This window comes from Arachis stenosperma, chromosome 4, assembly GCF_014773155.1.
Source record: "Arachis stenosperma cultivar V10309 chromosome 4, arast.V10309.gnm1.PFL2, whole genome shotgun sequence".
Taxonomy (NCBI): Eukaryota; Viridiplantae; Streptophyta; class Magnoliopsida; order Fabales; family Fabaceae; genus Arachis; species Arachis stenosperma.
The window spans coordinates 146,252,714-146,265,755 of NC_080380.1; the positions used below are offsets into that span (position 1 = coordinate 146,252,714).

Here is a 13,042-nt window from a genome sequence, read left to right on the forward strand (position 1 = left end):
TAAGATTTGAAATAATGTTATTAATAACTAATTTTTGTTAATGTTAAATTAACTTAGTTAATTTTGATTAATAAAAATATTTAGATGTGTAACATTATTTATAATAAAGATTGTTACCTAGTGTAATTTTAGGTAAGAGTAATGTTATATGTATAATTTTGTATATTTTTATTTTTAGTATTAAAAATGATTGATAAAAAATAAAAATGTTTTCTATACTGTAAAAAACATGTACATAAAAAATAGTACAAACGCGATTTCTCTTATTGGTGTTATATAAATCATGAACACAAATTGACAAGACCACAGGAATATTTCTTTCTTTTCTGTTGGAGAAAGGGGGGGGGTTGTTATTGGTAAATGTAAGGCAGAATTATGATTACATGATTCAAACGTATTACTGAGAATAAAACAGAAGATGAAAAATCAACAAAGTATCAATATCCCATAATGCATAAGTGAAGAATACACATTTAACATATAGAATTGGAAGGTATTATAGTGAGAACAGAATATTATAGTAAAGATATATATATTCATGATGATCTGCATTGGTTGTAGGGATTGCAATGACTTGATCCCCCGGCTGGGTTTTTGGGCGAAGAGCCATAGTAGTAAAGGCCGCTCTTGGAAGCTTTAAAGGCAGCGTTATTGGGATTGAATGTTTGCTGAGTCTTGGATTGGACTTGAGCCAGCACCCTGCGCTGGAAGCGGGTGATTATTATGGTGCCATTATTGTTATTAGCTGAGGTAGCAATGGCGGCAATACTAAGATGTGCGAGTACAAGAATAATGATGATCATCATCATCCCCATGACCCCATTCCCCACCCCACTTGGTGATGATTTTCCTTGCTTCTTCATTATCACTATTTGCTTCAAAAAGAAATTCAAGTAATTAATAAGATAAATACTTTTGGCTCAAAAGTTGAGTATAGAGTGAACATGATCAACGTCCATCCCTGCTATATATATATATAACACCGACTATGCCTTATAATGTATATGTGTCCTGTACAAATATTATATTACTTTTGGTCGTTGCCGCATTAGTTTGTATCAATTTTGTAGCATGCTCATCACATAAACATGGTTAGAATTAGTTTATCTCTAGCTCTTGATGACCTTTTTATATATTATATTTTTTAATACTTAATTAATTATATAATGACAATTCAATGAGCTTTTATGAATAGATTGTGCCGGAAAATATTTGTTGCAGAAATTAGGGTGCGTTTGTTTTTTATAAAACATTGAGAACTAGACATAAAGAATAGAGACACAGAGTTTGGTGTTTTTGTATTTTGTTTGATGATAAAATAGAATAAATTAAAAAAATTTGATTATTTTTATTTTTTATTTAAAAATTTTGAAAAGAAAATATAATAATAAAAAATATAATTATAAAAAATTAACAAAAATAATGAAAAAATAGAAAATAAGTTGTGTTCTTTGTTAGTGTCTTTATGTCCTTCTTAAATAAATACAAAATACACTAATTTAATGTTTTTAGATAAAATGTTTCTATTCATGTCTCATTTATTAAACACGATTTTGTGTCTCAATGTTTTATTTCTGTAAATAAACACGGCCTTAATTTTGGAAAGGTATTTTTTTTTATTTCTAGTTTCCTTTTCTTTTAAGTGTTTTAGATAAAAAGAAAAATATTATGTATCAACGTTGCCACCCACCTTTTCAACTTTTCTAGATCCGTTCCTACCAAGACCACCAATCCACCATCAGCATAATAGATTATTAGTTGAGTTAGGGTTTGAGAAAGAACAATTTTTATCAAAGAAATTTGATTAATGCAATTATATATCATCGGTTTTGTTTGATTTTTGAAAATCTTTAAATAAATGTAAAGTAATTTTGCACATACATGGTGTGATAATATTAGGTAGACAAGTTACAAAATGATCTGCTTTTTATTTTTATTTTTATTTTCTTTATTGGATTACAATTTGTATTTACACCACGACACCCATGTATGCTTATCCATTCTCCACTGTATAACAAGTTGTTTTTCTATGTTTTCTTATAGCTCTTCGTTCCAAATAGAAGTGTTCTTTATAACTTTTTATTTACCCTTATAATTACAGTAATTACATAAAAATTTGATCTGAAAATTGGGTGTAATATTTAAACTTAAAATTACAATATAAGAGAATCCTAAACAACTAACACTTTCAGTAAAAAATAAGTGAAGAGTTAACTAGTGATGAACTGATATCTTTTATGTAATATTATTATATATAAAAGCTCTTTTGGCGAGTGAAAACGAATGCTTAATCATTATCACCTTACCGGTCGTATATACGCTTCAATTCAGGGTAAAACTAGGTTGAAGTTGAGGGAGGTGCCAAAAATTAATCTTGTAATAAAAAAAGAATAAAATAAAATTTTTAAGAGAGACTAAAATAAAATTTATATACAATTTATAAAAAAAATTTGAAGTTTAGGAAGGGCCATTGTCCCCTTTTATTATATGTGGCTCTGCCCCTGTTTCAATTATTGGAATTTAAAAAAAAATGATATATTATCTTGCTTTTGTTTATCTACCCTACCTTCTATTTTAAAGAAGTTAAATAAAAAGCGAAAACGAAAAAAAAAAAGAAAATATATTTTTGAATTTTGAAAAATACAAATAGAACAAAAGTGGTATAAACTTACGTCCATAATTCATTATTCAGTAAAAAGAGACTTGTTTTTATAATTTCCAATTGCAAGCCAATAATTAAAAGGTAGTGAACCTTGTTGATGAATGATGAGACTCGTTAAGCTTCGCCAACAGCAAATCATAGAGATGTGAAGCGGCAACACGACAAACGCATATAGCTATTAGCTAGGAGCCTATTAAACAAGTTATTAAAAAATAATTTATATTAGTTAGATTTGAAATTTTTTATGCAAAATTCCTTTCAATTTTCATGCATGTGACCCTTTAATTATTAGTGAAGAAGTATATTTTATAATTTGTAACCATTAATTAGTCATTAGTAATATTTTTAATAATGTAAAATTATATTTAATAATATAGAATTACTCATTTTTTTTGTTAGCTAAATACTGACTAAATTTTAATAAAAGTGTTAATTTCTAAATTTTCTCAATTATTATTATTATTATTATTATTATTATTATTATTATTATTATTATTATTGTGTATTGGCTGGATTAATGAACTAATTGGTCTAGTGAAGAAAACATCAACAACACAACGCCTACCGATGGAATAACAAGACGTCGTTAATTAATTTCATGAACAAATTAAATATTCAATATCGCAGCGAACATTCACATCCATACGACTCCAAATAAGGATGATGTTCTTCCTGCCCAACAAACTTCTTTCAATTTTCGTAAACACTGCATATGTCTCATTAAGTCATAGTCCAAAGACATACCAATTTACACAAGTAAAGTCACAACATATAAAAATGTTCTAGAGCTATTTCTTCTCCTTAAGAGTAGTTATTTATTGGTTTCTTCTGTCATACCCTTTGGGTGGTGGCCTTGGACCTTAGTGGAGTTGGGTGATCCCCGTTTTGTATGATTCCTTTGGGCATCTGTATGTTACTTTTGATAGAGATTGAAAAAAAAAAAAAAAAACACACATATAATAGGTTGTCCACATAAAAAAAATACTAAATAATCAACAAAATTTATTATTTTTTAGTTAATACTTAATGAATATTCTAAATTTCAAATATTAAATTTTAGATTCTAAAATTTAAATTATAAAATCTAATAGTATATAAATAAAATGTTGACTAAATATTGACTAATACTAATAAAAAGTGTTGGCCTCTAATATTTTTTTAGAGATGTTATAAATAATAAGTATCCTACATATATACTAAAATCATTCATTAAATTAATCAATAGTACAAATTAAATATATTTAAAAATAATTGACAACATATATATTTTTATATAAATTTATAGTAGTTAATTTTTGGTGTGCATATAATATTTTTCTAAAACTAATATGTTATAATAGAAAAAACAATATACATTTTTTAAATTTTGTATACATTGATATGACTAAAGTTTCTTATTTTTGTTTTCTTATCTAGTGTATTTAGTATTTACTATTTAGGCATTCAATTCATTAATTAATTTCTATACATTTAATTGGAAGTTCCTAACTACTATTAGGTCAATAAGGCTAAAGCTTCAAAAAATAATTGAAATAATTTTCATGAATTAGCGTTTACTATGCATGGTAACATTTATATATTCGCAGTAACATTTATTTATTCTCTCATCAAAAGAAAAAATTGATCTTGTTTATTTGATTTTTAAAAAAATCTATATAGATTACTTTTTATGTATATTTTTGCAGCCTTTCCTTTTTTATATTACAAATAATTGATAAAAAATTAAAAAAATCTTTCATTGTATAAAAAATTATAACAAAAAGTGTGCTGTGAAAAAAACATAAGTTCTTAAATTATCTTCCATTTTTTTTTCCTTTGAATGTGTACACCTTCATGCCTCTCTTTTACCTATCTTATAGTGACCATTCAGATAAAAAACGCTTATTTCATCTTTTGTTAAAGATGTTTTTATGTTATATTTTAATTGATTTCTGTATAATTTATTCAGTGTTCTTCGTCATATATTATTAAATTTCTCAAAATATTTTCTTTTCAAAAATAATAAAAAATATTTAATTTAGACTAAAATAAAAAAATAATAGAATAACTATTAGATTTGTTTTTAAAAATTATTTATATAAAAAAATATATCACATTCTTCAAAATATATATATAACAAGCTCTTAAAATTTTTACAAATAAAAAAATAATTAATTTATATTCATACAATATATAAAACAATTACTATATTATTATATTATAGATTAAAATTTACTAATTTAAATTTTGTTTTTTTTAATATAAGCATTAGAAATAAATAAATTTTTTATAACAAGATGTAGTGTAGTGTAACAAAATATATATAATATTAATTAGTTTTTAAAAAATTCTGAAAAAATAATTTTTCTAATAAAGTGTTATTAAAAAATTAACATTATAAAAGCTAATTTCAACCAATATATATGATATAATAGGTTATTAAATATATTTAATACAAAACACATTAAATATAAATTTTTATTGAGTTTAAATTTTAAATCATTTTTAATTAAATTTTAAATATTTTTATTTTAAAGAATTAGAATATTTTAACATCATCTTTTTTGTATCTTTTTAATTGAGTCTTTGATTTTTTTAATTATAAATCTTATTTATAATTAAGAGTAATGTTTTAACACCACTAATTAGTCACACATATAAAAATACCGAAACAATTCTATTGTCATAATTATAATCTAACTTTATGATAAGCAATACAATACAATAAAACTTTATATAAATAATATAATCAAATTATATTTAAGTTTATAATTAAAATATGAATAAAAATACAAAAAATTATCATGATGGTTAATTTTTTTTATTCGTAATTTTTTTATTATTTTTGTTGTGAAAAGTTTAATTATTTTAATAAATAATTATTTTTTATAAAAGATAATTGAATAACACAAAAAAATCTTATTAAGAGTAATTTATTTATATATGATTAAAAAATAATTGAATAATTATATACAGTAAAAAATTAATATTATTAAAAAATAAAAATAATATTTATTTTAAAATTAAAAATAAAATTAAAAATCATGTTTTTTTTCTTTTTTCTAAAATTTATCTACGAATAATTTTATAAATATTTTATGATGAATAAAAATATTAAACTCGTACTAAAATTTATTCTAATAAAATTTATTTTTATTCTACTAAATGTTAAATAACCTATTGAAAAGAATTTTGTTTCCTCCATTAGAGAAAAATGATAAACTTCCATACTTTTATTATGTTATGACAATAATTTGGCCTGTTATTTTTTAATAATAATAATAATAATAATAATAATAATAATAATAATAATAAACAAGTATGTCACAGAAAAAAAAAAAGCACATCACCAAATAATTTATCATCCGAATTATATACGAATCAAATTGATAATATGAGGGCTAACACTACAAAAATCAATAACAAAGTTAGGGACTTACAAAACTTATTTTAGGCTAAGAAAAAAATATTTATATTTGTGTGATATATAAAATAATTATGATATTATTATTATTATATTATATATACATGAGCAAAAAAAATCCAACTGAGTAAAATTTTCTTCTAATATTTGATTAAATGTTCTTATATTTAGTACCTTTTTTGGGCACTTTCTCTTAGTTAAAAATATAATAATCATTATAATTTTTTAGTTATTATTGTTAGGGGTGTTCACAGATCGGATATGACTGAAATTTTAATCCAATCCGTACTAAACTCATTAGATCAAATTTGATATTTGCACTTTTTATGTTTGGATCAGATATCAAATATATCCATAAAATAAAAATATTAAAAAATTTTATTTTTATAAAAAAGTCAATAATTTTGTATGTTTACTTTTTTAAACATATTTACTTCTATCTGATTAGAGTGTGGATCCGATTCGATCCAATCCAATCATCTTACAGATCAGATCATATCCACAAATTACAGACCAGATACGGATAAATACTGTGGATTTATGGATATGATCTAATTTATGAACACCCGTAACTACTACTATAGGTTTATTGTTGCAAAAGAATGCGCCTTTTTTTTTTTACTATAAACCATTATTAGATATTAATTACCATTAAAACAACTTAATTGTCAATAAAGAGATAATACTTATTGGTCTCTGAAATTATGTTCGTATTTCAATCTAATTTCAAAAATTTCAATTTACTCAATTTAGTCTCCCAACTTAATAGTTATAAATCACATTGGTTTCTGATCTTATTTTTGTCACTATCTCACAAAATCGTTAACGACATGCTGAGATGGACTAACGACTGCTACATTATATGTTCTAGCGACTATTTGATGTGACAATTAAAATTTTTTTACCTTAATTTTTTTTTACTAAACACTTAAAACCTTAATATGAGTCAGGATACCTAAATTAAAAAATCAAACTAAGTAAATTGAAACTTTAAAAATCAGATTAAATCTCGAATATAACTTCAAAACAGAACTTTAACTTATGTAGTGATTAATTTAAATGAGAATCAAATAAATCAAAATTTAACATAATTTTTATCAATTTTTTCAAATTCGAAATTTCTATACCAAAATTAACTAGGATTTTTCTTTAAATTAAAAATTTAATGAAATAGCAACTTTAATTATATTAACCAAGGTCCTAATTAATTACTTTTATGTCTTAAAAAATTGTATATGAGAAAAAAATAATTAATTTATCTACTTTAATAAATAATTATTTTACTAAAATAAAAAAACTATTTTTTAGAATTTTTTAATAACTAATTAATATCATATATATTTTATTACACTACATTTTGTTATAAAAAATTTATTTATTTTTAATGGTTATATTAAAAATAAAAATAAAATTTAAATTAATAAATTTCAATCTATAATATAAAAATAATATAATAATTATTTTATATATTATACGAATATAAATTAATTATTTTTTATTTGTAAAAATTTTAAGAGACTTGAACTTGTTATATATATATATATATATATTTTATGGGTGTAATATATTTTTTTATATAAATTATTTAAAAAAATCTAATAGTTAATCTATTATTTTTTTATTTTAGTTTAAATTAAATATTTTTTATTATTTAAATTTTTTTTGAAAAATTTAATAATATGTGATGAAGAATATCGAGTAAATTATACAAAAATTAATTAAAATATAACATAAAAATATCTTTAACAAAAGATGAAATAGATATCTTTATTTAAGTGATCACTTTTACCTATGGCCAATCAATAATTGGAAGGTGAGTTACGGATGGACTTCACTGCTTGAGCCATCTTTGCTCTATAATAAGAGTTTAGCTAATATATATTTTTAAAAATATATATTAAAATTATTATTATTAATAAAATATTTTAATTTCTTTATTTTAATAAATATATTTGTTACGTTGGGTAATCGGAGGTAATTGGCTTGACTCGTTAGGTTGGCCTAATCGTTAGTGGAGAGAAACCTTCGAAGAGAATCGTGCTTCTGGGCTTCCGTCCGACTTGTGAGTACGAGTGAATGAGGTGGTACCTGCAAAGACACTCCGACGCTTAAGTCAGCAAGGGTGCAAGCAGATCTAGAGAGTATTGGGACTTAGAGATACCTGAGGGATGTCAGTGTATTTATAGTGGTGAACCAATAACCACCGTTGGAGTAGTTCCACTTTTCAGGGTGTATAACCGTCCCTTTATCTTAAGGAGGTTACGATATGGCTTCTGGAAGTGGGTAGAGAGATTTTAGGGGCAGTTACTCATTTGAATGAGTGTTTATCTGCCAGCTAATTTTCGTCCCCGACTTCTTTGGGGTAAGTCGTGGTGAGAACCGACTTTGTAGGGAGGAAGTCGGTATAGGGCGAGGCTCAATCCTTTGGATTGAGCCTTTCGTTGGGTCCTGGGCCTTATCATTGGGTCAGGGTACGAATAATATTAAAATTTTCAATTTATATATTTTTAAAAAATTAATTGTTAAGAGCATTAATTAAACTTTTATAATAATTTTGAATTGAACAATAGTACAATAATGCCTGTTAAATAAAAGAATAATCCCATCATCATCATTACAACAAACAAAAACTATAGTAATCTATAAATGTAGACCAAAAAGAAAAGATTATAGTCATCATACAGTTTTATTTTTAATCTTAAATTCCCTTTCATCATCAACCTGTTATTTACAAATAAAAAAAAAGTCACCAACTAACGATTATTATAAGAAAGCTTTATCCCGTAGTAGCTAGAAATGAAATGAAATGAAATGAAATTTTCTCATATTGTATACAATAATACAAAGATGTCAGATATATATGGATGATATTTTAACAACTGAAAATCGTCTAAGAATTGTAAATTGAATTAATAAATATGTAGATTATTTTGCGAGGAAATATATAAAATTCACACAAAATATATGAGATCCATACTTTTATTAATTCAACTTAAAAAATCGTATTATATACCACTACAAGTCATACAAAAAGAAACAATAATGACACAAGCATAATGTGTGGACTTATTGTGCATGGCAATTACAATTAAATACGGAGTAGCAACCAAATTAATCTTTAGAAAATCCTTTACAACATGCTTTAAATTTTCAACAAAATTTTAGTTATTACCTGATTTTTTTAAGTAAAATTTATAATTTCGAATAAAATAAAAAATAGAGACTGAATTAATAATAAAAATTTGTTGAAAGTGAAAATGTACAACACTAAATATTTCTTAGTAGGGTGATTAAATTAGCCTAAAAAAGAAAAAAATATCAATTCTATTATTTTTTGTTAATGTTTGATCAATATTTTAAATTTTAATACTAATAATATTTAAATAAAAAATTAATTTAAAATATTAACTAATATTGATAAAAAAAACATACTTCTATCCCAAGAGAGACAAAAAAAAAGAAAAAATTTTGTTAGGTAGAGAATGACTTATATAAATAATGTGATTAATAGACTCTAAAATTGACCCAATAAAATAAAAAAATATTTTCTAAACCTTAACATTAAGATAATCATCTGCACATACAGTTAATAAATTAAACATCCAATTATTATTAAAAAATAAAAATAATCATCCAATTAAAATTAATATATAAATATAATTATCTACATACATCCTATATATTCATATTATTTAGTATTCTCATCTATATTTAAAAAAAAAAGACTTGACTTGTATGTGTCCATTAGATAGACATGAACTATTGGTTTCCCAGAAACAACAAACATCGATCATAAGTTCACAACCAAACAAGTAAAACAGATCGTGTATATAATAAGTGCATTATTAACCCAACTTAATCTTCAACCAAGCTAAGTTTTGCCATATACATGTCTAAATTCTAATACTTGGGTATACATACATGACCACCACACGGCGGCGGGTTGGTTTAAGGACCACCAGCACCACTGATCTCTTCCTCCTTTTTACATGCCTCCCTTTTTTCGTTATCATCATAGCAGCAGACCAAATTTACAACCCTACTGATGTGTATAGCATCAGTTGTGGCTCCTCCAACAACTTCACCTTCGATGGTCGCAACTGGACTTCAGACATCAACACCAAACTCTTGCTAGAAACCAAAAACAAGACAACATCATCATCGTCGGTTGCTGTTAACGCACTCATACCAAACATCATTCAGGGCCCTTACACCTCAGCGCGTGTCTCTTATTCCCAGTTCACATACTCATTCCCTGTCGCCACCCCAGGCCAAAAGTTCATCCGCCTCTTCTTCAACCCAACTTCCTACCAAAACTTTGACCCTACCAAAGCCTACTTCTCAGTCAAATCAGGTGATTACACACTCCTCAAAGACTTCAATGCCTCCCTCTACGCTGATGCTGATGATGACCAAGCTTCCGATACCTTCTTCAGAGAGTACTCCGTCTATGTCCAAGACGGTGATCACACACTCAACCTGAGCTTCATTCCAAGCACACCTATCAACGCCACTACATACTATGCTTTCATCAACGGAATCGAAGTGGTTTCAATGCCGCCTTATCTCTACCACACTAACCCTAACAATGACGACAACAAAGCGTTGCGGCTTCTTGGGTCCACAACCCCGTACCGCCTAGAGAACAACTCAGCACTTGAGACCAAGTACCGGTTCAACGTCGGAGATAGGATAATATCACCTTCCGGTGACACTGGCATGTTGAGGTCATGGGTGGTAGATGAAGACTACAAAACTTCGCCAGGCGAAGTTGCCTCTGAATTCGGGGAAATTACAAAGCTCAACTTCAGCTTGATCCCTAATTACACAGCACCCGACCTTGTCTACCGAACTCTACGGCACATGATGAGGGAAAACGCCACAGTCAACTGGAGCTTCAATCTCACATGGGAGCTTCCAGTTGATTCTGGCTTCACCTACATGCTCAGGCTTCACTTCTGTGAGCTTGATCCCGTGATTCAAATCCCCGGTGACAGGGTATTCTACATCTATATACAGGATCAGATGGCTGATGATCACGCTGATGTTCTCATGTGGACTAATGGACAAAGAGGTGTGCCTATTGTCAAAGATTATGCAGTCATTGTTCCTTCAGATAATCAGAAAAACGCCAATATCTCACTGAAAATGCATCCTAGTCCACGCACTGGTTACGTTGATGCAGTTCTTAACGGACTCGAACTCTTCAAAATCAACGACTCGTACGGTAACCTCGCCGGACCTAACCCTGATCCACCTTCCAAAGCACCTTCCGGCAAACCAGAGGTTTTCAGCAGCAAGAATAATACCCCTACTGCAGCTGTGGCAGGTGCAGTTTCAGGTGCTGTTTTGCTGTTAGTTATAGTCGTTTCGGTTTTCTTCCTCATGAAACGCTGGAGGAGGAAAAGCGGCGAGGGTGATTATTACAATAGTTCGAAGCACAAATCAGAGGGATCTTCTCAGCTTCCCACGAATCTCTGCCGCCACTTCTCGACTGAAGAAATCAGAACCGCCACCAACAACTTCGACGAACTCTTCGTGATCGGTGCCGGAGGGTTCGGGAACGTGTACAAAGGGTACATCGACGACGGTGCAACACCCGTGGCCATCAAGAGGCTCAAACCTGGTTCTCAGCAAGGTGTAAACGAGTTCCTCAACGAGATCGAGATGCTCTCTCAGCTTCGCCATCTTCACCTGGTGTCCCTCATTGGCTACTGCTGCGAGAGAAACGAGATGATCCTGGTCTACGATTTCATGACACGTGGCACCTTGCGGGATCATCTGTACAACACCAGCGATAATCCTTCGCTTTCTTGGAAGCAGAGACTTGAGATATGCATAGGAGCTGCGCGTGGGTTGCATTACCTCCATACAGGCGCGAAGCACATGATCATTCACCGCGACGTCAAGAGTACTAACATCTTGTTGGATGAGAGGTGGGTTGCCAAGGTTTCCGATTTCGGGTTATCGAGAGTTGGTCCTACGGGTACAACCGCAACACACGTCAGCACGCTAGTCAAAGGGAGTGTGGGGTATTTAGACCCCGAGTATTATAAACGACAGCGTTTGACAGAGAAGTCTGACGTGTACTCTTTTGGCGTGGTGCTGTTAGAGGTGCTGTGTGGGAGGGCGCCGTTGCTGCGTAACGTGGAGAAGGAACAGGTGTCGCTTGTTGATTGGGCGAGGCGGTGCTATGATGCGGGCAGCCTTGGTAAGATTGTGGACCCTAAATTGAAGCGTGAGATTTCATCTGAGTGCTTGAAAAAGTTTGGTGATCTTGCCATGAGTTGTTTGCATGATGATGGGACTCAAAGGCCTTCAATGAACGACGTCGTTGGGGTGCTTGAGTTTGTTCTGCAGCTTCAAGAGAATTCATCCATTGGAGGTGGGAGTTCTGAGGTGTTTAGTAGTAGCAGCATAAGTGATGGAGGTCATGCTTGGGATAATAATAGTAAGAATAGTGGAGTGAGCATGACAACAACTACCACAATTACTAGCACTGAGAGTAGTAGGGAAACACAATGGTTAATGTCTGAGAATGTTTTCTCTGAGATTGGGAACCCTAAAGGACGGTGATTAGGATTTAAGATATTAATGCAGGTTAAAGAGAAATGTAATGTGCAGGCTTGAGCTAGATATCAATGTATTAATAAGATTTTAATAAATCGCTACACATTTATCTTCTCTTAATTTCAAGTGCTTGAATGGACATTAATGTATATGTTTGAATCTCACATATATATATAGCGTTATTCTATAATTAATCAAAAGTATTCAGCAAAGCTCTTTAGATTGCAGAATGATTGTATCGGTATCCAATAATTTTCTCATCATTGGTAGCCCTGCCTTAATATATATATTAACTGTGTATCTATATTCATATTAGTGCTTCCAGTTGCAATTTATGGGTCTGGGAACTCAGCTTAACACCATTATTTGTCTAAAGGTGAATTGCAAGCAATAATAATGGTTTCAAA

General features: G+C 28.6%; 1 protein-coding gene across 1 annotated transcript; it reads left to right on the forward strand.

Moving 5' to 3' along the window:
- Positions 1 to 9,842: 9,842 nt before the first annotated feature.
- On the forward strand, positions 9,843 to 12,784 carry LOC130974210 (receptor-like protein kinase FERONIA). Its single transcript, XM_057898988.1, has one exon. The coding sequence runs from the start codon at positions 9,987 to 9,989 to the stop codon at positions 12,639 to 12,641; it is 2,655 nt and encodes an 884-aa protein (XP_057754971.1). The 5' UTR covers positions 9,843 to 9,986; the 3' UTR covers positions 12,642 to 12,784.
- The last annotated feature ends 258 nt before the right edge of the window (positions 12,785 to 13,042 follow it).

What these genes read in the sequence shown, in the direction of transcription:
- LOC130974210 (XM_057898988.1), top strand. Translation starts at nt 9,987, where the DNA reads ATGACCACCACACGGCGGCGGGTTGGTTTAAGGACCACCAGCACCACT.